This window comes from Siniperca chuatsi, linkage group LG15 (assembly GCF_020085105.1).
Source record: "Siniperca chuatsi isolate FFG_IHB_CAS linkage group LG15, ASM2008510v1, whole genome shotgun sequence".
NCBI lineage: Eukaryota > Metazoa > Chordata > Actinopteri > Centrarchiformes > Sinipercidae > Siniperca > Siniperca chuatsi.
In genome coordinates this window covers 27,010,345-27,032,859 of record NC_058056.1, presented here as the reverse complement: position 1 = coordinate 27,032,859, position 22,515 = coordinate 27,010,345, and the positions used below count along the sequence as shown (strand labels likewise).

The window sequence follows — 22,515 nt, the reverse complement described above, 5'->3', positions numbered from 1 at the left end:
TCATATCTTGTGTATGATTTCTTTGCTTTTTTCTTTGTTTTTCCTTTTTTGTTCTGTAATTGTTTTTATTTTTTGTTTTGCTTAACGAAAGCTGATGGAAAAACATTTAATCCACCAAATGATCGTATAAATAAGCGAAAACCTGCGAAAATAATGCGCAGCCTCGGTGACCTTTGGCCAGCTGCACTTGACGTTAACACGGAAGTGTGTTGCATGAGTTTTCTCATGAGTTTTCTTTGCCATTCATTGAACATTTCTGTCGGTGTACAAATCAGTTTTGTTCTGTTCGTTGATGCTAAACTTTATAGATTGTGTCTGTTGGACGTTTCTTCTGTAGCGCAGTTTATAAAGCGGGCAGAGCATAAACTTAAAAACGGAGTAGTGATGTCGGAGAAAGGCAGCGGTCCTGCGGCCCGGGCGGTGCTGCAGCAGTGTGTGCAGGCCAGACTTCAGGTGAAACCCGCAGAGGAGCACGCAGAGGCTCGGTTTGTCCAGGTGAGAGCACGTGACCATTTCACTGCGCGCACCGGCTGCATGTGTTTACACGTCTTTACTCTGACATGCAGATGCGCTACAGTGCTGTGATGACGAAATACATGAAATCAAGTGATTAAAGTCAAAGACGAATAATAAAGAAAGGGAACATATTGCACGAGGAAAGAGGAAAAACATGGAGCCAGTTTTGAGGGCAGGGAAACTATAACATAAGTATTTTTTTATGACACTTTTGTAAACAGAAGTTAGTAAGTGCTTTTACAGGAAGAGGAAAAAGAAGAAAGTATGTAAAAAAATATTTTAGAGACTATGTATAAACAAGCATGAGAATAAAGTGTACAAACCACAGAACAGGAAGTTATAAAATCCAGAGAAAGCTGGAGAAGACTTTGACACTCAGCTACATCTTGTTTGCCTCCGTCCTGCCCTTCGAATCCTCCATCGAGTTGGCCCTGCGGGTATTTCTGCCTCCAGAGCTGCAGAGTCTGGATCTGGGGTTGTGAGCCGCCTGCTGCCTCCGTGTTCCTGCTCGACAACTGCTACTACAGCTGTTGCTATTAGTCTTATTACTATTATTATCACTATCTTTCCTATTATTATTACCTTATTAATATTAGTATTACCACTGCCGTTACATTATTATTATTTTAAAATTCTAGGTGGAGTTTGCATTGTGCTTCCCCCTCCACTGAGTCTGGTTCTGCCCGAGGTTCTTGCCTCTTAAAGGACGTTTTTCCTTGCCACTGTCGCCAAGTTGTTGGCTCTCTGTAAATAATATTATAAAGAGTTCGGTCTAGACCTGCTCTATAGGAAAAGACTTCTGTTATGAATTGGCGCTGTATAAATAAAATTAAACTGAGTTGACGTCCGTGAGTAAAAGCTGTTCAAAGTACATCGGTGCAGGGAAATCTAACATTTTGTCATGTAGTAACACTAGAAACAAAGCTGTTCGTCCCGTGGAAATGTTCACAGAAAGGACGAGATGGGCCTGTGGGAGTCCTAGCAGCAGGCTGGTAATTGGCAGAAAGTTAGAAAAGGCAGGGCAGATAGTGACGCAGGAAGACAGCCCTGGCCGAGAGGGCAGGTCAGAGAGGCGAGATAAGACGGCTGCAAGGTGTAAAAGGAGGGAACAGCTCCTCTTCGGGGGGGCCACGTTATGAACTAACCTTTGTCTTGTATTCTGAACATTATTAAAGTGTGACAATACTGTTTGTCAGAGTGGAATTGCAAAATTGCCACGACATAACTCCCGTCTCCGTTCAAAGACGGTCTCTGCTGTCAGTGGTGGTCTTTCTCCAGCCGTCCACGGCGAAGACCTGCAGGAGAACCGGGGCGTTACAGAAGTTGAGGCCTGATGTAGTAAAAACATGGATTTTCCAAATCTTTAGGCTGAAGGAAGAGGAAGGGTCTGACTTTTGCGATGTTCCTTAGTTGGAAAAAGCTGGACTGAACCTGTAATTTGACATGGAGCTCAAAGTTTGAGTTGTTATCAGAAGTTATCCCAATTTTTTTTTAAATCAATCAGCCAATTAAATTTGAGTAATCGTGCCTAACAACAAAAATGCACAACAAAAATAATTTCAGTTTTGTCATAGGTAAGTTGTAGAAAATTGTTTTTTTTATTGCACTGAGGCAGTTTTGAATTGAGATTAGCTGCAGAGCGTTATTATGATTTTAAAAGAGAGAGCTACAGTTGTATGTCATTGGCATATTTATAACAATAGTAAGAGATGTGAAAGGGACAAATTACAGCATGAGACCACGGGGCAGCATGTACACTGAAAACAGGACTGGACCAAGAATTAACGGAGATACACCGGCTGCTTATTGGTCCACATCACTGATGACACTTGACAGTTTTGCTGAACTCTTTCTGCTTTCAGATCGACAGAGGAATGGTGATCTACATCTGTTTCTTTAAAGGAGCCACAGACGACATCCTGCCCAAGATGGGTCAGTGACCTTTTTAACCTTTGACCTACATTTTTGAACTCTTTTTTTTTTTTACTTTAAATCCCTCCATGTGAGATGTAAATATTGTGTCCTCCCCTCTTCCGTCCAGTGTCCACGCTGTTGAACCTGAGGCTGTGTGAGTCCGACTCGGGGAAGATGGTTTCGGTGTTGGAGCTTCCCGGCAGCCTGCTGATCGTGCCTCAGGCCACGCTGGGCGGGAAAGCCAAAGGCAGGGCCATGCAGTACCACAACAACATCGCCAAAGAGGACGGACTGCGGCTCTACGGCGCCTTCGTTTCTCTGTGCAAGAAGGAAGTGGCGGCTGCCGCTGCTTCGGCTGGGAGCGGAGCTGAAGTGACGGTGAAACACGGGACGTATGGAAACAGACAAGTGCTGAAGCTCGACACCAACGGACCGTACACACATCTGACGGAGTTCTGAAAGGCGGGGAAAGTAGAGAAGTATTGAGTTAAAAATTGAGCTGAAGTCACACGTCTAATGCCATCATGGAGGTCGAAATTGTCTCTTAATTAATGTCTAAATATCTACCAACAAGGCTGGAAACAGTCGCTGGCGATTTCCAAGACGTACTGATATTTGATTTATGCATTCGTCATAAAAACAAAATTACAAAGATTTGGAATATGTCATTGTTTTTGTGTAATTCCCCGCAGACGTGAGATGGCAGAATACAAAACTGCGTTCTCAAATGTGCGTGACAACATAAAAACTCACATTTCTGAGGATTAGGATTCTTAAAAATGTGCTCTCAAGGCCACAAAGTGTTTGTAAACTCGGCAGCAGAAGAGCGCTAGCTAGGAAAATACTACCTGCTAAATGCATAATGCCGTCTGTGAAATTTAGTAGAGGAGGAATAATGGCCTGGTGCTGTTTTCCCTGCTTCCAGTGAAGGGAAATCTTAATGCTCCAGCATACAATGATATTTCAGACAATAGTGTTCTTCCAACTTTGTGGCAACAGTTTGGGGGAGACCATTTCCTGTTCCAACAGGACAATGCCTCTGTACACGAAGCGAACTCCATAAAGAAATGGTTTCCCCCAGTTTGGTGTGGAAGAACTTGACTGGCCTTTGGGATGAACTGGAACGCCGACTGTGTGACTCTTGTATCTGTATAGGAGCAAATCCCTGCAGCAGGTTCAAACATCTGGGGGAAAGACTGAAACCAGAAGAGAGGAGGCTGTCAGAGCAGCACGTTAATGAACACGGTTTTCGGAATGAGATGTTCAACTGTCACATATGCTCGGGTGTCCACATACTTTTGGCCACATAGTGTATTTGGTTAAATAAAGTTCACATCATAACAATCCTGGAGACTTGTCATCTTGCAACACTGCACAATGCTGCAAGTTTGTAAAATAAAACATCCTGTTTTGTTTTTATTTATTTGACCTTTTATTCAACCAAAATGGTCTTTTGAGATAAAAAAAAAAAAAGTCCTGGCCAGCATAATTATTTTGCACAAATCAAAGAGCAAAATCATTTAGCAAGGGATTAAAACACATCATCCAAAAAACAAACAAGCATTAAAATGGAAATGTAAGCTTCACCTAATTTAGTGAAGAAGAAGAATAAAGTGGTTTGGCTGTTTTGTCCAGCCTCTGCGAGCCTCGATGCAGAACGTTAACCACATCCGGTCTCCTCCGGGCCAGCAGGGGGCGCGCAGCTGCGTGTAGGGAGCGGAAATAAACAGCACTCAATAAACTTGGGTTACAGCAGCTTTTACAACCTGCGTCAAAACCGAAACTCCGTCAAGCGAGCAGCAAGTGGCAGCAATACAACTTCCGGTTAATCGAGTTTACCGCCAAAATAAAAGCACACCAATTAGGCAAGACGTTGTACATGAGTGGTTTTACAAAACCGAGACCTTAAAATGTATCTGCAATGGTTTGAGCTGTCTGTGTGATAAATGAGTAGTAGGGCGGTGTTGTTATAGTGCATAGGCTGAAACCTGTGTCTACAAAAAAAAATCATAGTAAATTTGAAAATTAAAAAAACATCCTGATTGAATCAGAATCAGAAATACTTTATTGATCCCCGAAGAGAAACTCTTTGTTACAGCAGCTGCACCTTTACGACAGTGCACCCAGGAAAGTACTATAAAATATAATACAATACACTATAATACAGGTCAGAAAATAAATTAAGTACCAGGTGGGTATAAATATAAAGTAAAATAAGTGGGAAGTACAAGTGGGTTTTAATAATACAATGTAATAACATAAGTAATAAGTAACGTAAGTAATAAGTAGTAGTGCATGTACTGTCAAGTTAAGTGTAGTGTAATTTAACATTCCTAAAACCTTTTGGGTATTGTAAAGATGTTAAATATATATGTATTATATATATATATAGATATAGATATTATTGTAAATATTTTATTGTGCGTTGACGGTAAAACGACAAAATCTCCACACCTTTCAAAATGGCAAAGTTAGTTTCAGTCATTATGAATAATAAATGTTAATGCTAATCTGGTCACACAATAAACAAAAAACACAATATGTCATGTAGTAGCTCAAAATATTGTTTCAATTCATGAATATATTTCAACATAAATTAAGATATTGGCCCCCAAAACTTTATTTTGAAAATCCACATACCGGAAGGTACAAAGTTGCTGCTGCTAGCTTAAATCTACTCACCGCCAAACGCCACATTTAGCGACTAGTTTGACCTGAAATGTATTATTTTGGAGAATTTATATGTACATTTAGATGAAGTAAAAATACTTAAGTTGTTTATGTGAACAGTTCAGTCGAAAAATAACATAACGGCGCTGAAGGTTTTTGTTGAAAGTTGGTGACGGTGTAACGAGGATTTGTGTTTACCGGACGCAAGATGTTCTAAGGTGGGAAACGGTTTTCAGTTGGGAAACTTTCGCTATTTTCGTGATAAATTTATTGTGTGAAAATGACATTTAGATTTTTGTGGTAACACAGTTTTGGCGATATTCTGTGTGCATTTGTCTTTTAACGTTAACGTTACAGATATACAGAGAATTTATAGTAGGGACAATTATTTTAATTAATAATTAATCTAGCTAGCTAGTTTATTTTTTTCAATTAATCATTGATTATTGGTTTATAAACCAACCACGTTACTAATGCTTAAAGTGATATCTTAAATTTGCTTATTTTGATTAAATTACTGTCCAAAACCCAGATGTCTTCAATACGAAATGGAGAAAAGTCAGCAAATATTGAAGTATTTGCTTATTAACAGCAACAATGAGAGTGTTTAGGATTCTTATTTAATAATTAACAAACCACCAATTGATCATTTGTTCAAGCTGTCAACACTGACATCAAACACCCAAAGTTTTCAATGTGAAAAGTAAGCAGATGTTTGAACATTTGCTTATTAGCTGCAACAAAGACAAGTTTAGCATTCTTACTTAATAAAAAATCAAACAAATAGTTCAATACCAAAATTGTTATCAGTTATTTTTTATAAACTCTTAATCAATAAATTGACTAATGTTTACAGTTTTACTTCAAGTGCATGCATTAGATTGACTATTTGTCACCTCTCTGTCTTCGTCTGTCTCCTCTTCCCTCACAGATGCCTTCTTTTGACTTTCTGGATAAGGTGGAGCTGTTTGTGCGCGCAGGAACGCATCCTGTAGATGCGTCAAAGACTTCAAAGAAAGTCATTAGAGCTGCCAGCAAACACTTTATCTACAAAGGTATTTTAGAGCCACACTGGCAGGCGACACAGAGATGCGTCTTACACGTTAGAAAACACATTTTTCTTTCAGCGCAGCCTCAACCCCTCAGTGTGCAGTCCAGTTTCCCCCACCTGTCCACACGGTAAACAGTTTTACAGGTGAAGAGACACACTGCTGCTGATTCAAAACTTGTGAGCACCACAAACAAACATTTATTCACCTTTATTGTATCGGGGTAGAGGCAGAAATCTTAGTCACAGATATCTGAAAAACTGGACAAATAACACAAAAACGTTCTGCTCAGGGGTAAGCAAGAAAATACATTATTTGTCATTTGGGTAAGCTGATCATTTTAAATATAATTTTGAAAAAGCATTGCTGTCCGTTACCATATATCTCAGATTTGTCTCCACATTTCACACAGCCCTGATGACGATCCTGGATTGCCATCTCCCGTACTTTGGACTTTTGGGACATAATGTGCAATATCATGGACGCAATCATGAACACTTACCTGTGCTTCAGATTTGATATTGTACATACATAGCTATATGCCACTTCTCATGCATATGCACCTCACCAAGAACGATCCTTACCGTTAACCTGTTTATGGCATTGTGTATATTTTGGATTTGCACCTTATTGATATTTCATATTTTATATTTGCACTCTTTCCTACTTCGTACTGCAACTGCTGCACAACAATTTCCCTCAGGATAAATAAAGTTCTATCTTATTTAATTCACTGAGCGAGTCATAAAATTTGTTAAAGGACGATTTAAAGATATGAACTCACTGGATGATAGGCAATTTTTTTTTAGTGACTACTTAAGGTGGGCTGCAAAGTAACTAAAAACACGTAGTATTGTTGCAATACATTATGTCTTCGAGCTGTCAGCGGCAGCACTGAGCGCACAGCTGCTGAGAAGCTCTCTGATGGGTGAGCGAGGAACACATCCTGCACCATTTTTGATTTTGATCTTAATGACTTTAGAGGAAAAGAACTTTATTGTTCAAATTAAATCATGTTTTCTTGTTGCTTTGCACCCACTTTATAAGTTGGTAGGAATATTGCCTACCTTCCGATGAGTTTGTATTTTCACCTCATTTTATGAGCCGTTCGGAGACTGAAACTGTCAGATTACAGGAGATGGTGTAGTATGACAATCCTGGATTCGGGCCACATTGCAAGTAAACTGTAACATAGACAGTAATCTTGTGCAGCCTCGTTCAAAGTTGATAATTAAACCTTTGGAAATCCTCAGTCAGTTGGTTTAAAAAAGCACCTGTGGATGGTTTTTGTTCAGGTAAAATAATATTCCATATCCTGTTTTAATTGGTTTGAAGAGTAACAACAGCCCACTCTGTCTCCAACCTTTTCTGACTGACTTTTTTAGACTTTCATGAGCCTGACAAAATGAATTTCTGAATATGATGGATTACGTCGAAGTTAACCTCGGAGTGTGGAAGGGAAAGAGCACTCACCCACCACACATAATGAAAATAAATGTTGGCGCTTTAGTTTCCCTGTGTTGACTGTATCCACCCTCCGTCCTCCAGATGGCTGCCTATGGCGCAGTTATCGAGGCCGCCTCCTCCGCGTTGTCAGGAGCGACGAGGAAGTGAGGGAGATCCTGACCCGTTACCACGACAACAACAACCATGCTGGCCGGGCCCGGGCAGTAAAGGAGATAATGGTGAGTTATTGGATCAGCAGAATGAAACAGATATTGTGATCAAAAAGAAAATTAAAGGATTTATACACTGTTATAAAACCTGTGTTAGAAGTAAATCTTCCTCCTCTGTCTGTACAGTTGATGTATTACTGGGTTGGAGTGACGGAGGCAGTGAAGACCTGGATCAAAGCTTGTGCTGTTTGTCAGAACCGAAGTCCCACCGAACTAGCCAACCACCCCGTCCAGTTCTGCCTGGCCTACGGCTGCAATGCCTCCAGTTACGTTTACCCTGAGCTCGGCTTCCACAGGTCAGACACCACATTTACAAAGTTGTTTGATAAGTTAAAAACAATGAAGAATGCTGAAGAATGAGTGTAAAGTTTGGTCTGATTATTATCTGAATCGAAAGGGATTATCTTCTTTATGGTTAGACTCAGCTCTACATTGTCAGACTTGGTCAGTTTTCATCGGTCTGAACTGTCGTTTGTTAGCCTCAGCTCTATTTAGGCTCAGTTGTGAAGTTTGCGTGCAGTTAGCAATGCATGCTAAATCACATCAAATCAGTTTGAGCATATTTAAAAGCAACACATGCTGACCAAAGTGTTTTACAGATAAAAAATCAGGTCATGCAAAAAAGTATTAATTAAAATCAGTCGGTAAGTTGTGTTGTCATAATATGCAGATGATATTATACTGTACTTGTCAGATGTAGCACAATCATTATCTATGATTAAGTGATAGATATGATATGATCTCTTTTCTTGGTGCCAGTGAGTCGCCTTCAATCCAAATCCTTAAACGACAGTAATGATTTTCATTTTGTAATAGATAGGTAGAAAAAGCTAGTACTAACAACATAATTGATTTATTTATCACATTTTAAACCATAATCAAAGATGGCAGAGACCAAAGAATATGGATTGTGGTATTGGAATCTGCAGAGCCATAGTTGAGGACCTGAGGTTAATTCTCATTTAGCGGTAGGCAGCTTTTATGCATCCAGGATTTTAAGGCAGATCAGCAGGGTAAAGTAAAGGGTAAGGTAAACTTTAATGTTATTCAAGACCATACACATGAGAGGTGCACAGCAGCACGAAATTGTGTTTACTCCTAGCTCAATGTGCAAAATAAAAACACAGATAAAACATGGATAAAAAAGTATGAAACAACATGCATGTCTTAGAACAGGCACAAAAAGACAACAACCATTTATGTCAATAGTTGGTACAGCACAACATAACATAAATGTACAGCACAACAAATATCAGCATCTGTAGTGCAAATGGCAGCAGTTGTAGAGGGACTTAAATCAGCATGGAGCACCAGGTTTCAGGAAGGTATAGCTGAGTATCTTCTGCAAAACAATGATAGGAAATGTATTTTCTAAAAGTAGAACACAAAGGAAGTATCTTTAATGAGAATAAAGTAGAACCTAAGATGGAACCTCGTATTACTCCACAGGCAGACTTTCCTTTTGTTCATCTTTGCCTCAGATTCAGGTCAGGTTTGAAAACAAAACTTGTCTTCCTCCGTCCTGCAGGTTTCCGAAGGAGGCAGAGCGACGGCGAAGGTGGCTGGCGGTGGCTCAGAGGGACGAAGGCTCGCTGCGCACAAACTCCTGCCTCTGCTCGAGACACTTTGAGCCGTCCTGCTTCACGCTGAGCGAGGAGGGTCGGCTGACTCTATCACCAGACGCAATACCCACTATCATCCCTGTGACAGTGCAGGAGGACGAGGTGACACAAACCACAGACTATGCAGACAGGCAGGAAATAAAAACAGCAACCCCAAGTGATGGGGGGGTCTTTTCTCTAATCTTTACTTTATACTTTTAACTCTTCAGGTCACTAAAAAATCAGGAGGTCATAAGCAAAAAAGGTTGGAAAGCACTAGTCTAGATTACTGACACTTTTGTGTTCCGTTAACTTTAATTTACACTTTAATAATACATGTGGAGAAGGGGATTGATATGTTGTTAATATATCTTGCCTCAAATTTTCTTTGTTAAATATACTTTTTAATTCCCTCAATTTCCCTCAAACTACTTACTTCATCCCCTTAAATTGATCATTCATGCCAGTATCAAACCGTGTTCTCAACTTTATTAATGTTTCCCGTCCTTTCTGTCGTGTGAAGTTCAGTAAAGAATGTCCAGGAGAAAATATTTCGTGTTAAACTGCAATAACACAAAGTTATATGCATGTAGAAGGTTACATTTTTTATTCAAAAAAGGTGATATCACTATTATTTTATTATTTACTATAAGGGAATAAATCAGGTAATCTGAAAGGAAAGGATTGCTAAATTCAGAAAATGAAATAATACTGAGCACACAAAAAGAGAGGATTTGTAATTCGTAACTGAATGAGTTATACATTTTCAGGTTCCTGTCCCTTCAGATGAGGACTTCCTTCAGTCCAGCACCCTGGAAGACCTCCTCTCTACAGCTGCTGCTGCAGAAACCACAGATGTGAACCCCTCTGAACCGGCCTTCGACCACTCCGAAACACCCGTGGAGCTGCAGGAACACCAGTACTGCCTCCCAGCTCCGGATCCAGACTCCAGGGCGGTCCAGACAGTGACGGAGTACAAGAGGAGGAAGACCATCATCGAGCCGAGCTTCGCAGCTTACAACCAGATCGCCAGGTAGACATGTGATTGTCTGACTCCTTCATTCACATGTTACAAGATACTTTTTTAAAATTGATTTAATTGAGCGTGAGTTGAAATGTTTTTATTTTGCATTCTGCAGGTATCTGAGTCACAGGGTCTTACCTATGCAAAGCAAGAAAAGCAGAGGTGCTTTAAAAAGGATGGCCAAGCGCTTTGGCCTAATAGGTGAGTGGAAAGAGTGATAAAACACAGCATCGCTCACTTTATTTGCTTCCTTTAATCCTCAATGGTTATATAGATTATAATATCTAATTAAGCTTTAGAAACATTTCTCTTTTGTTTCAGATGGAGTGCTGATGTACACACGAGTCTCTCCTCCTCTCAGAGTGCCGCGTAGCAGAGAGGAGGTTTGCACGATTTAATTACAGTGTATTATGAAGTTCAAATTAATCCTGTATAAGCATTGTGTAGCCACAGCGTCTTAAAGTTTGTTGGTCGCTGGTTTGAAAAAGAGCAGGAACTTTCTGGAAAATGAGCAAGTGACCCTCACCCCTCCAACAAAAACTACCATCAAGCTCTCTTTGAGCCTGCGCTTTTGGTGAATGTCCAGCAGCAGCGAAATTCATGAACAAACAATCACATTTACTTGAGGACAGTCTTAGAGGTTTAAAGTAAAAAATGTGCAAGTGTAGCTACAAGGAGGACTTTCCAGAATTAAAGATCAAGTCAACTTTATGCTAATTTCAGGTGTGAAGATCAGGCATTGACACACAGGATGCCTTTTTGTGCCTTTTCATAAAGTTTTCGTAAAACATTTCTATCCGGCTTTAGCCTGTGTCACCACTGGAAAAATTAAATCATCTTCTTATTATCCAAGTTGCATCTCATTTTAAGTACAGTCAGGGACAAATGAAAAAGTCCAGCACCAAGACAGAAAGTGTGAAAGTGAATGATGAGTTAATGTTAGCACAATGTTTGTAACATTAGCAGCATAACTGTAAAAATCTTGGAAAAATGGCATCCCTCGCTCATTAACATTTCCATTGTGTTTTAAATAAGCAAGTAAGAAGTAGCCAATTTTTTTATGCAATTATAAGTTCAAAAGTGTTTAATCTGAATATTATTTTGGAGCAGTTTGTCTATGTCTACTCTCACATAACTCCCAAAGTTTTCAAGCATTGTTTTATCCATGGCCGGACTGACCTGGTGTGGGGCCCCAGGGCAGAAATGAGCTGCTGGGCCCCCATTAATCCCCCATTCCTCCCACTCTCTATGCTTTCTCTGCTAGAATATTTTCTTTTTGAGGTGGGTTAATTTGATTAAACACAATCATTTAGGAATATGCAATATGTAAGTACAAAACTGAGATGATGAAGGCCAATAAAACCAGATATGAACACAGGGACTCATCTCTGAGGTAATTTTCAATTCATTTAGCACAAACCAGCTAACACACAGTAAGCCTCGAGCTCTCATGGCCTATGAACTCCCCGGTTTGATTCCGGCGGGGGACCTTTGTCGCATGTCATCTCTCTCTCTCTCTTCCTGCATTTCTTGTCTAAATCTCTACTGTCTATCAAATAAAGGCAAAAATCCCCCCCCAAAAATTCTTTAAAAAGCAAAAAACTGAGGAAATGACAGGTAATCCTTTGCCCTGTGACAACTGAACCAACCGTACTGCCTTTTGATCCCAGGTAAACTCGATCCTGCAGCAGGTCCATGACAACCAGGGCCACTACGGCCAGGGAATCTGCCAGCGAGAGATCACAAAGCACTTCTACTGGGCCAGCATGACCCGAGACCTGGCCCACTGGATCTCCAGCTGCCACACCTGCCTCAACAGAACCAAGAGGAAGTGGCTCCGCTGCAGCGTCTACAACTGCACCAACTGCTGCGGGCCGGTGGAGAGAGGCCTGGGCCTCACCTTCCATAAGTATGAGCATTTTGTCAAATTAAGGGTCTTCTAGTTACCGTGCAGGATGAGCAGAGAGGAGCAGATACTACGGTTAGATAGCTAACTAGCTGATACATACGCAGAATCAGTCAGATCAATCAGTGATTAGATAATGACTTCCTGATCAGAAACTAAACTAAGAACTAAAATCTAAATCCTTAGGATTTTTGTAGCAAACATACTGTATTTGATGCTTTTCTGACGTTTATTCAGTGTGTTCAGTGAGCTTTATTTATAATATTTTATAGGGGTTATTCTTAACTATTCCTTAACTTTTCCTTGAAGCAACAATAAAGTTAAGTGAAGTAAATTTTAAAAGTCCACCTCTCCAGGGCAACAATTTAAATACAGGTCGGTTTAAGCAGGATCTGACTGTGCATGTCGATTGCGAGAAGAGAAGTTAGTGGCTAACAGCCAGCCATCATGGACTGTCTTGTTCTCATAAACCACAAAATACCTACCTGACCTGGCGGATGGGACATGAGCCAAACTAAAAACTCAAAGATGGTTCCTGTAATTTTAGGCAGTTCTTATCACGCTGATGTGTGTTCAAGTGTTGGTTTTTCTGATAAGTTTGGTTCTAATTAGTTATTTGATGCTATAAAAAACGGGGTTTCACGTCATGATTGACAGCTGAGCTCTGCTCGGCCGGGTGTGTGGGCGGGACCTCGATACCGCGGCTCCAATCCCGATCACCACTGCGCAGACTCTGGCTCCAAATGACGTCCCCAGCTCAAGATGGCAGCTCCCGTATCCGGGATATTTTGGCTTCATTTTTGTACAGTGGGAGGAAGTGGAGACGCGTCGTCCGTCTTTATATACAGTCTGTGTGGAAAAACTAAGAAAATAAAACATGAAACTTTAATCAAACGGTTTGTTGTTTTAGTAAATTCACCTTGAATGTTGTTATTGCCTCGAATATTTCATTATGCACATAATTTTTTTTATAAAATCTGAACTTTTTTTGTTTTAATAAGTGTTGTACATCACCAGTAAAATTCCCACAAACCAAACAGAGGTTTAGGGGAAAAACAGCCTGTGGTTTATTTAGTGGATTATCCAGATACGTGAGATTCTCCAAAGTGGTGGCCGATCTCTGCGCTGAGTTTTCTGTGGTTATGTTAATATCAGCTCTCCAAGCAGCAGCTAACGTAGACATAGCCGTCCCATTTTGTGAGAAAGTTCTTCTTCTACCTTTTCATGATGAAAAAGCCTTCGACCAGGTAGAATTTGGACTATTTATATTTGCTAAATTTGGACTAGAATTGTTGAATTATTATTTTTCAATTAAATTATTAATCAGTTATTATTGCTGCAGTTTGGCATTGGTATAAAGTATCTATCTTGCTGGTCACATGCCTCTGCATGTACATGTACACTTTATGTTGCGTCAAAAACAAACTAACCACCACTACCAATACCAGTCCCTTCTAATAGTCACCAGATTGCTCTTAACTTTCTTTATTCACTGAAGACAAACAAGTTGTGCATTTAGAAGCAGTCAACAAAGGACCTACACTTTGGCTTCCACAGGGTGAATTATGTCACTGCGTTACTTAATATTATTTTATCAGTATACTTACGTCTTTTGATATATATTCACCCGTCCTTACGTTCAGGTTCCCTCTTCACAACGTGGCCCAGCTGGCTCAGTGGCTGAAGGCAGTTGGTCGTCCTAACTGGCATCCTCGGCTCCAGTCGTCTGTTTGTTCGACCCATTTCACCGAGGACTGCTTCGACCGCAGCGGGGAGAAGGTCACCCTCCATCCAGACGCAGTGCCCACCGTTTTGCTCCACAGCGACTCAGCGGTAAGGCACAGGAGTTACTCACTGCACATCAGATCCTTGAATGTCAGTAGCAGTAGTAGTGCAGTCTGCAGTGGTAAAAACAAACTTTGCTATTGCTAGTGCAACTCCTGCACTGTTGGTACTGTTTTAAAAGCAGAAGCTAGAGTTTGAGTTTTGTCTTTCCTCCACAGTCTGCGTCCAGAGGTCCGAACCAGCCTGCTGTGGGGGAGGAGGTATGTTCTAGGTGGGGGGATTATTGGGGATTTGACTAATAATTATATGTTACAGTACAAAAAAAGGTCACAAAATAATTAATGGCTCTTGCGAGTTGTCAATCCAATCAAATTCTGATGCCATTTCAGCTTTTTGCGGCAATGTGGACAATTAACTGCACTGTATGTATTTTATTGATCTGTCTCTGTGTGAGCAGGCCTATTTTGCCAAGTACGATGCAGTGGAGCTTTACCTGAGCAGGCGCACCTATCCTCCTGGACTTAGTTACGTTGAGAAGAACACCTTCAGGAGGTTCTGCAAGAAGTTTGCCATCAAAGGTTTGTACAAACCAGGAAGCTTAATCAAATTTTGAATAAATTAAAACAAAAAAACCAGGTCAGTAGGCTCTGCCAAAAAGGAAGCCTTTCTTTGTATAAACAGCTCAGACACACACAGACTCACGCAATTCTGATATTTATCCTCTTGCTAAATGTGACATAAACCTGATGACATACAATGTCTACATGGGCCTTACATGCATAATGTACATCAGCATTGGTTCATGGTGGAGCTTAAACTCTTAATGATGACAAAAAAAAAGAATTCCCCCACAAAACCGTAACACTCACGGACCAAAAACATGGAATCTAACCCTTTTTACTTTTGATTTGATAAAAATATATGGTCACATGGTTTAATCTATGGTTTAATCTGTGACCTCAGTGTTTGTTTTTTCAATTTAAGATTGTCTTCTTTGCATTCTCTTGGATTATTTTCTTTTTTTGGGGGGATGGTACCCCTATGAGGGCTTTCGAAATAATTTGTAGTGTAGGAAATAAGAAGAAACTAAACTTTGCTACACAAAATTACACTTATTTTTATTATTTTTTTGTTTTGGTTGTTTGTTCATTTTCTCTAATATATTGTCTTGTAGTTTAACCTCTTCGGGCCTAATAATTGTTCAAATAAAACAGTCAAGAGACAAGAAAATCAGTTAAACTTGTACACACTTTGACAAGGGATTGCTTTGTATTAAGGAGTCACAGCCAAAAACGTTAGGGGTCCAATGCTTTATGGAACAGATCACTGTCATTATGTCATAACTCTATGTCTATGTAATCATAAAGTATGGAGAAGGAGTTTATTGAGAGATGCCTCTATTCAAACAAACCAAGAAAAATGAGCCGCAATGTGTCAACAGTGTGAGCAAAAAATCACGAGCCTCCACAGCAAAACTGTAATCAGGATCAGCATGCATTTAATTCCTTTAACACTTAACTGTACAATGAAACAAAAATGCAAAGACAAACTCTAGATCCTTTCATGATAACAGTTAACCTTGGTAACGTGACGACTTGTTCCCTGGTTTCCCAGATGAGGAGCTCCACATGGTGAGAGGAGATCGGGAGCGTTTGGTTCTGAGGAACAGACAGCAAGTTGAAGCCGCTCTGGTGGATTATCACAACGAGCTGAACCACCTCGACGTCAACAAGTGTCTCAGACTGCTCAACGAAAGGTGAGAGGGGATCTTCTTTGTCACTAATAAGTCATCAAAGATCCAGAAGGGTAAACCTCCTCGAACACTGACACAGGTGGCTGATACACCCGAACACATCATCACTTCAGTTTTATCACTTTAGTTTAAGTAAAGCTGAGTGAGGGTACTGGTGACATCACCTTGAGCCAAAAATGGACCAATAGCAGATGGCTATTTCAGCATATTTTACTGTTAGATGTCAGGCTTAAACAAAGATTTGGTTTGCTTTTTAGTCTGTTTGGCCAAGTGTGTTTGTAATGCAACCACAAAGGTAGTGAGAGCAGGGAGCAGGTGGAGGAAAATCTAGAGAGATGGAGGTCTGCTCTGGAAAACAGAATACATGTTTGTCAATGAGAGGGACCCAGGTGGGACGGTGAGGTTACAGGGAGCAGAGGTGAAGAAGGTGCAGGACTTTAAGTACTTAGGGTCAACGGTTCAGAGCGATGGAGACTGTGGAGAAGAGGTGAAGAGGCGAGTGCGAGCAGGTTGGAGCGGGTGGAAAAAAGTGTCAGGTGTGTTGTGTGATAAAAGAGTATCAGCAAGAATGAAAGGAAAGGTGTTGAAGACGGTGGTGAGACCAGCGATGTTGTTCAGCTTAGAGACAGCGGCGCTGAAGAAAAGACAAGAGGCAGAGCTGGAGGCAGCAGAGCTTAAGATGTTGAGGTTCTCTTTGGGAGAGACGAGGACGGACAGGATCAGGAACGAGGACATCAGAGGGACAGCTCATGTTAGATGTTTCGGAGATAAAGTCAGAGAGGCCAGATTGAGGTGGTTTGGACGTGTTCAGAGGAGAGACTGTGAATATATTGGTAGAAGGATGCTGAGGTTGGAGCTGCCAGGCAGGAGGTCTAGAGGAAGACCAGAGAGGAGATTTATGGATGTAGTGAGAGAGGACATGAAGTTAACTGGTGTGAGTGAAGAGGACGCAGAGGACAGGGTTAGATGGAGGCGCATGATTCGCTGTGGCGACCCCTGAAAGGGAGCAGCCGAAAGGAAAAGAAGAAAGAAGGCCAAGTGTGTTTGTGAAATAATTTATGAATGTTAGAGCATGCTGTTATTAATCATTTTGTACCATCCTGATACTGTAGGACTTATCTTTAAGAGTTAAAGTTTGGCATCATGTTGGGATAATTGCAGGTTTTCAAGTTTGTTTGCTTTTTAAATTTAGATTGGAGGTGCAAAGGTTCAATATCATGCCGTTGTATTAATAACCAGCGCGTGATCTCTGACAGGTACTTCTGGAAAACCATGAGACCTGATGTGGTGCAGTGGATCAACAGCTGCTCACAGTGCAGCAGCAAGAAGAGGAAGCAACCAGAAACAGAACCAGGAGGATCAGAGTCGCTTCTGCAGGCGCTGATATCGCCACAGATACATGATGGTTTAGACAGGTGAGTGGGTTTCTGCCACAGGCAGAATTTAGGGACAAATTTGGGAATTTAGTGTAGAAACACTGTGCGCCAATCATCAAGCGGAGCTGGAGTGTTTTTTCGTCATAGGTAAACTACAAGAATCAGTAATAATAGTAGAAGTAATCGGAGCAGTGGTAGTTGGAGTATTAATGCCAGCAACAGCAGTTTTAACAGTGTCAGCAGCAGCTACACAATAAGTTGTAGTAGTTAAAATAGAAGTAAAAGTCATAGTATAAATAATAGCTGTAGTATCTTAGTGAACAGTCTCTCTCTGTCTGCATCTTGACAACAGTAGGAAGGATGACGATGGTTACAGTGATGACGACGGTGGGGATGTTGATGAAGGTGTTGGGAGTGTCGGTGATGAAGAGAGGCAGCCAGCAACGTATTCAGAGGACAGAGCGGTAGGTTTCTCAGCTTCAGCCAGTGGGACGACATACTCGACGCGTGCACACACACACACACACACACACACACACACAAACAACTTCTTACGCGATCTGTAATCTGTAAATCTGTCCCAACTGGAAGACAGATTCAACTTTATTGTCATCATACTTGTGTACAACGAAACATAATCTAGTCAGTAAAGTTGTAATCCTTAAGATTTAAGTCCTGGTTGATTTGGTAACACCCACTGGTTATCGTGATAACAGCAAATGCGGTTTAACACCAGAGCAAACACTCCTTGAGTAGCTACTTTGTCAGAAATACAACTTGTGTATTTACAGTGCAGCTGAACAAACTCAGGTTTAATATAAATTCAACCTCGATCTGATTTCATCCTTTTGCAATTTTGATAAACGATCGAAATCAGCTCTAACTGTAGTGACAAATACACAGTGGTGGAAGAAGCACTCAGATCCTTTACTTAAGTAAAAGTAGAAATACCATAGTTTAGAAATACTCCATTACAAGTTAAAGTCCTGAATTCAAAATGTTACTTAAGTAAAAGTACAGAAGTATTATCAGCAAAATTAACTTAAAGTATCAAAAGTAAAAGTACTGATGATGCAGAAAGGCTCCATTCACAGTGTTATATTATTATAGAATATTATATTATTCTTTTAATATAACCGAATACATGTAAGAGCATATTAATGTTGCAGTTTGTTAATGTGGAGCCAATTTTAGATACTGTGTATACTCCTGGGTAAATTATTAGTATAGTACTGCATCATATAAAAAGTACAATATTTCCCTCTGAAATGTAGTGGAGTACAAGTATAAAGTAGCATAAAATGAAAATTTAAAATCACAAACAGTAACACTGGATTGCAAGCTGCATCATGCCCCTGTGAATCCCTCATGTGTAGGTAGGCAATCTGAATCCAGTGTGACTCCGCCACTAAAATTAAAAAGTATTATAACTCCTACATTCAGTAATTATCTCTCTATATTGAGAGATAATTGAATGACTGTCACGGGGGGAAAAAAGCCAACCATAATCATTTTTTTAAAATGGGGTTTGATTTCATGAAATTCACAATTTTAACTTTAAGATTGCTACAAATGCTAAGCTTCCTCTGAACATTCGTCCGTCATTGGGAAAGATCCTGTTCACTTCACACACTGTTATAAAAAAAAAAGAGCGACAGACACACTCTATAAACAAAGTCTCTACCCGAAATCTTCTGTTGTCCAGATTATTTAACCTTTTACGACTCATCAGTCACTTTCTGTCTCTCATCTCAATCCTAGGAGAACCCTTTGTCCCCCCAGCCTGTAACTCCCATCAACCCTCAGCCCAGAATTCCCATCCTACTTCACCTAAGAACTCCCATCAACTTCCAGCCCAGAACTCCCATAATCCTCCAGCCAAGGACTCCTAACGCCCCCTTTGTCACCAGATTCTGGTCTGTCAAGAGAGGGATCCCTCCACAGTCTGAAGTCCAGAAGGAGACAAACAGCTCTGACATCCAGCCTGAGAACCAAAGCAGCGTCCAGGTTCAAGTAAAACCTCGGCTGGAGGAGCAGACACAACCTCAGGACCAGAAAGAAACGAGTGGCTCTCAGGGCAGCGCCAGAACACATCACTATGTCAAAGACCGGGACGTAACCAAGCCTCTCACAGAGTCACATCCTCCACCTGAGCTCCCAGCAAAACCCAAACTTCCACAAGCCACGAGCAAGCAAATTCAACCTCCAAGTCAAAGCAAAGGATTAAAGACCCATCCCCAAATTTCAACACAGACCCGGAACCATGGCAGCGTCCAGCGCCCGGTGAAGAGGAAGAGAGACCTGGAGGCAGGCTCGTTGGCTAAGAGGAGCTCCAGCTGTGGCCTGGAGCCTGTGGTGGCCCCGAGCACCAAACCCTGGCCCGTCTTCACCATCGCTGGGTCTGCCCCGGCACAGAAAGCCAAACCTCCTCCTGAGGTGGACAGGTACGGCACTAAGTACTACTGACCCAAAAAAATTACTTTTTTGGTGAACCTGCTTTCCTTTAACCATCTTTGTTCACAACTGTTTAGTTAATGAATGTGTCTTATAATAGTATTAGTAGTGGTAGTAGTATTACTGCATGTGCATTGACAAACTGTATATGTGTGTATGAGCAGCCCTGCTCCCTTTCGGAGGCCCAGGAGACTACAGGCCCGGACGGTCATCCAGCAGTGCACTAAGGCGAAGGTTAAGACCAAACCAGACCTGGGCGGGGCCGGCGCTCAGTGGGCAGAGGTGGGTGTGTTTTTCTGTTTGTAGATAAATATATCTAAAAGATGAGATTTCACATTTTTAACGAGGGATGAGCGGCAATATCTGGGTTGTCTGTCTGTCGGCCCAAATATTTCAACAACTACTGGATGAGTTTCCATTACATTTGCTACAAACATTCACGGTCCTCAGAGGATGGAAAGAAATAACTTTGGTGATCCTCAAAACTAAGGATCACATTCCTTTCAGCCTCAACTGTACTGTGAGTAAATCTCACAGAGCATGCTAATATGCTCAATATTACTATGTTATGCTAACTTGCTAAGTTGGCATGTTACTAAACGAACACCATGCTAACATGAGCATTTTCAGCCAACTGACATGCAAAACTCCACAGATTAAACATTAGCATGTCAGCACACTTACTGTGAGCTTATGGGCGGCTGTGGCTCAGCAGGTGGAGCGGCTCATGCTGCACATGTGCAGTAAACATAAAGAGTGGATCTTCCCTGTGCGTCTCTGTCCTCAGATCCACGAGGGAATGGTTGTGTATGTGTGCTTTCTCCACGGAGCCACTGAGGACGTCACTCATGAGATGGGTGAGATTTTTTTTTACTCTGCAGGCTTCACTGTGGGCAAATATTATATTCTGGATAATATTCATTAATAATCTTATTGCCAGATACATGCATGCACGCAAACTGATATTTACATGTAATTTAGTAAAGGACAATTGGTGTGTTCTTGCATTGCTGCATGAGATGTGCTCATGATTGTTATGGACTTCAGTTAAAGATAAATGTTGCCCATTTTTAATCCAACAAGACAAGAAGTTGATTAATCATTAGCAGCATCTTTTCTGTTTGTACTAGACAAGAGATTTGCTTTCACTATCACAAAAAACTGTTAAATTTACCACGAGAATTTTAAGGCAGGTGCGAATTTTATTTACCTGATTAAATTTTTCTTCTGAATCCATGCAGTTCTAATTGTTAACTTTCTGCACACTGCTACCAGAGAATTTATTGTAGTTGGTGAATACATTTCCTCATTTAATTCTTAATAGGGTAATCTAATCTAAATGGGACCAAGCCGAGTTAAATATCAATTTAAATCCAGCCTCTTTTGTCTTTCTCTGTGATCTCCTCAACAGCCAGCAGTCTGATGACCACCAAACTTTTCCGAAAAGACACCGGGCATTCGGTTTCCGTTCTCGACCTTCCCGGGAGCGTTTTATTTATTCCCCAGGACTCCCTCCTCGGGGAGCTGTTGCCCAAGAGAAGGGTGCAGTACAAAGGGGGGTGTGAGCTGTGGTGGGGCGCCCAGCTCTTCTCAAACCTGGTGTCCGCCTGCAGGGAGCTCATGTCCGGCTCGGTGAAGTGCACGAAGGCAGGCGTGAAGGTGGAGCAGGGAGTCTACGGACAGAAACAAGAGATCATCCTGAACTCTCTGGAGCCGCTGACACTCCTGCTGGAGTTCTGACATCCACCTGAACATTGTGGTGGGACGAGAGGCGTCCACCGAATCTGAATGGAGGGAATAATCCAGGACTGCTGTACTTGAGTCTTGCCTTGAGAACACTTGTTTAACATTTTAGGCTCTTACCTGTTTTTACTTCTACAACTCCTTGTCAAGCTTTTTTTCTGTGTGCAGGTCCTCGAGCTGATTGGTTTTACAGAGAGCTCCTGCAGATAGATCTACATTTACATCTGCACAGATCTACACAGATAATTAATGGGAAACTTCTCAAGTATAAATGTAGCCCTTTTCAACCAAAGGAACCAAGGAACTACGGATCCAGTGGAACTAAACTCAGGAACTAAAAACCTATTGTGCATTCCTGTTTGCATTTTAACCACATCTGAAGAGCCTTGAAGATTAGGCAAATTAGAATGATGACAGTAATTTAAAAAAAGGACAGCGAGATTTGAAACACAATTTTCACACGAGGAAACAACAGCCAAAAGGGCTCCAGAATCTTTGTCAACAATCTGCTGACTGCTTGATGGTTATTTATTTCTGCTTTGGAACATAGCCGGCATGAAACTATCAGCAAATCCGTCTTTCAGTTACTCGCTAGCTCTCGAGACCGACCCCCATCTCTCTCTCTCTCTCTCTCTTTCTCGCTCTTTTTTTAGTCAGGAAGCCGACAACAAACCCAGCTTTGTTTTTAATGGTAGCAAACAACGAGAAATGTCAGCCCTCATCGAAATTAAGATACTGGAGTACTTCCTTGTTTTGTGAATGAAGCGGTGCACAAGCTGTAGTTGCCGCAACATCTGTGTTTCAGCCCTGCAACTTCCAGCCCGGCAGTTCCTGAACCATCGGAGAGTTCTACCTTTTTTACACCTGGAACTATCCTACAGGAGCTAAATTTAGGACCAAACTCAGGTTTAGTTCCACAAAAGGTTCTTGGTCCCCAGGGAAAGTGCCTGTGGTGGAAACGCCCTGCTCTTGGTACTGGTTTCCTAGTCTCATCTTCATCATTACATACAATACAATTTTCCACTCTGTAAAGAAACTTGAGACCCTA

At 41.2% G+C, this 22,515-nt stretch overlaps 2 protein-coding genes across 3 annotated transcripts; both read left to right on the top strand.

Moving 5' to 3' along the window:
- Positions 1–152: 152 nt before the first annotated feature.
- On the top strand, positions 153–3,774 carry LOC122862320 (D-aminoacyl-tRNA deacylase 2-like). The gene is made up of 3 exons (XM_044167736.1): positions 153–495; positions 2,379–2,448; positions 2,558–3,774. The coding sequence occupies exons 1-3, from the start codon at positions 154–156 to the stop codon at positions 2,887–2,889; spliced, it is 744 nt and encodes a 247-aa protein (XP_044023671.1). The 5' UTR covers position 153; the 3' UTR covers positions 2,890–3,774.
- A 1,114-nt stretch (positions 3,775–4,888) lies between these two features.
- LOC122862315 lies at positions 4,889–22,515 on the top strand. 2 transcript variants are annotated; one of them, XM_044167726.1, is made up of 19 exons: positions 4,889–5,318; positions 6,032–6,155; positions 7,698–7,834; positions 7,952–8,121; positions 9,354–9,549; positions 10,197–10,459; positions 10,566–10,651; positions 10,772–10,833; positions 12,121–12,359; positions 14,000–14,189; positions 14,360–14,401; positions 14,599–14,719; positions 15,756–15,897; positions 17,151–17,309; positions 17,623–17,734; positions 19,032–19,714; positions 19,889–20,006; positions 20,512–20,581; positions 21,136–22,515. In XM_044167726.1, the coding sequence occupies exons 2-19, from the start codon at positions 6,032–6,034 to the stop codon at positions 21,462–21,464; spliced, it is 3,243 nt and encodes a 1,080-aa protein (XP_044023661.1). In that variant the 5' UTR covers positions 4,889–5,318; the 3' UTR covers positions 21,465–22,515. The 2 variants fall into 2 exon arrangements, with proteins under 2 accessions (XP_044023661.1, XP_044023662.1); XM_044167727.1 differs by lacking the exons at positions 4,889–5,318; positions 6,032–6,155 and adding an exon at positions 6,166–6,295.

Bases quoted from the DNA above. Each gene is read 5' to 3' on its own strand.
- LOC122862320 (XM_044167736.1), top strand. From the start codon at position 154: ATGCGCAGCCTCGGTGACCTTTGGCCAGCTGCACTTGACGTTAACACG. The intron at 496-2,378 runs GTGAGAGCACGT...TTCTGCTTTCAG, and splicing joins CAGAGGCTCGGTTTGTCCAG to ATCGACAGAGGAATGGTGAT. The intron at 2,449-2,557 runs GTCAGTGACCTT...TCTTCCGTCCAG, and splicing joins CGACATCCTGCCCAAGATGG to TGTCCACGCTGTTGAACCTG.
- LOC122862315 (XM_044167726.1), top strand. From the start codon at position 6,032: ATGCCTTCTTTTGACTTTCTGGATAAGGTGGAGCTGTTTGTGCGCGCA. The intron at 12,360-13,999 runs GTATGAGCATTT...CCTTACGTTCAG, and splicing joins CTGGGCCTCACCTTCCATAA to GTTCCCTCTTCACAACGTGG. The intron at 14,720-15,755 runs GTTTGTACAAAC...CTGGTTTCCCAG, and splicing joins CAAGAAGTTTGCCATCAAAG to ATGAGGAGCTCCACATGGTG.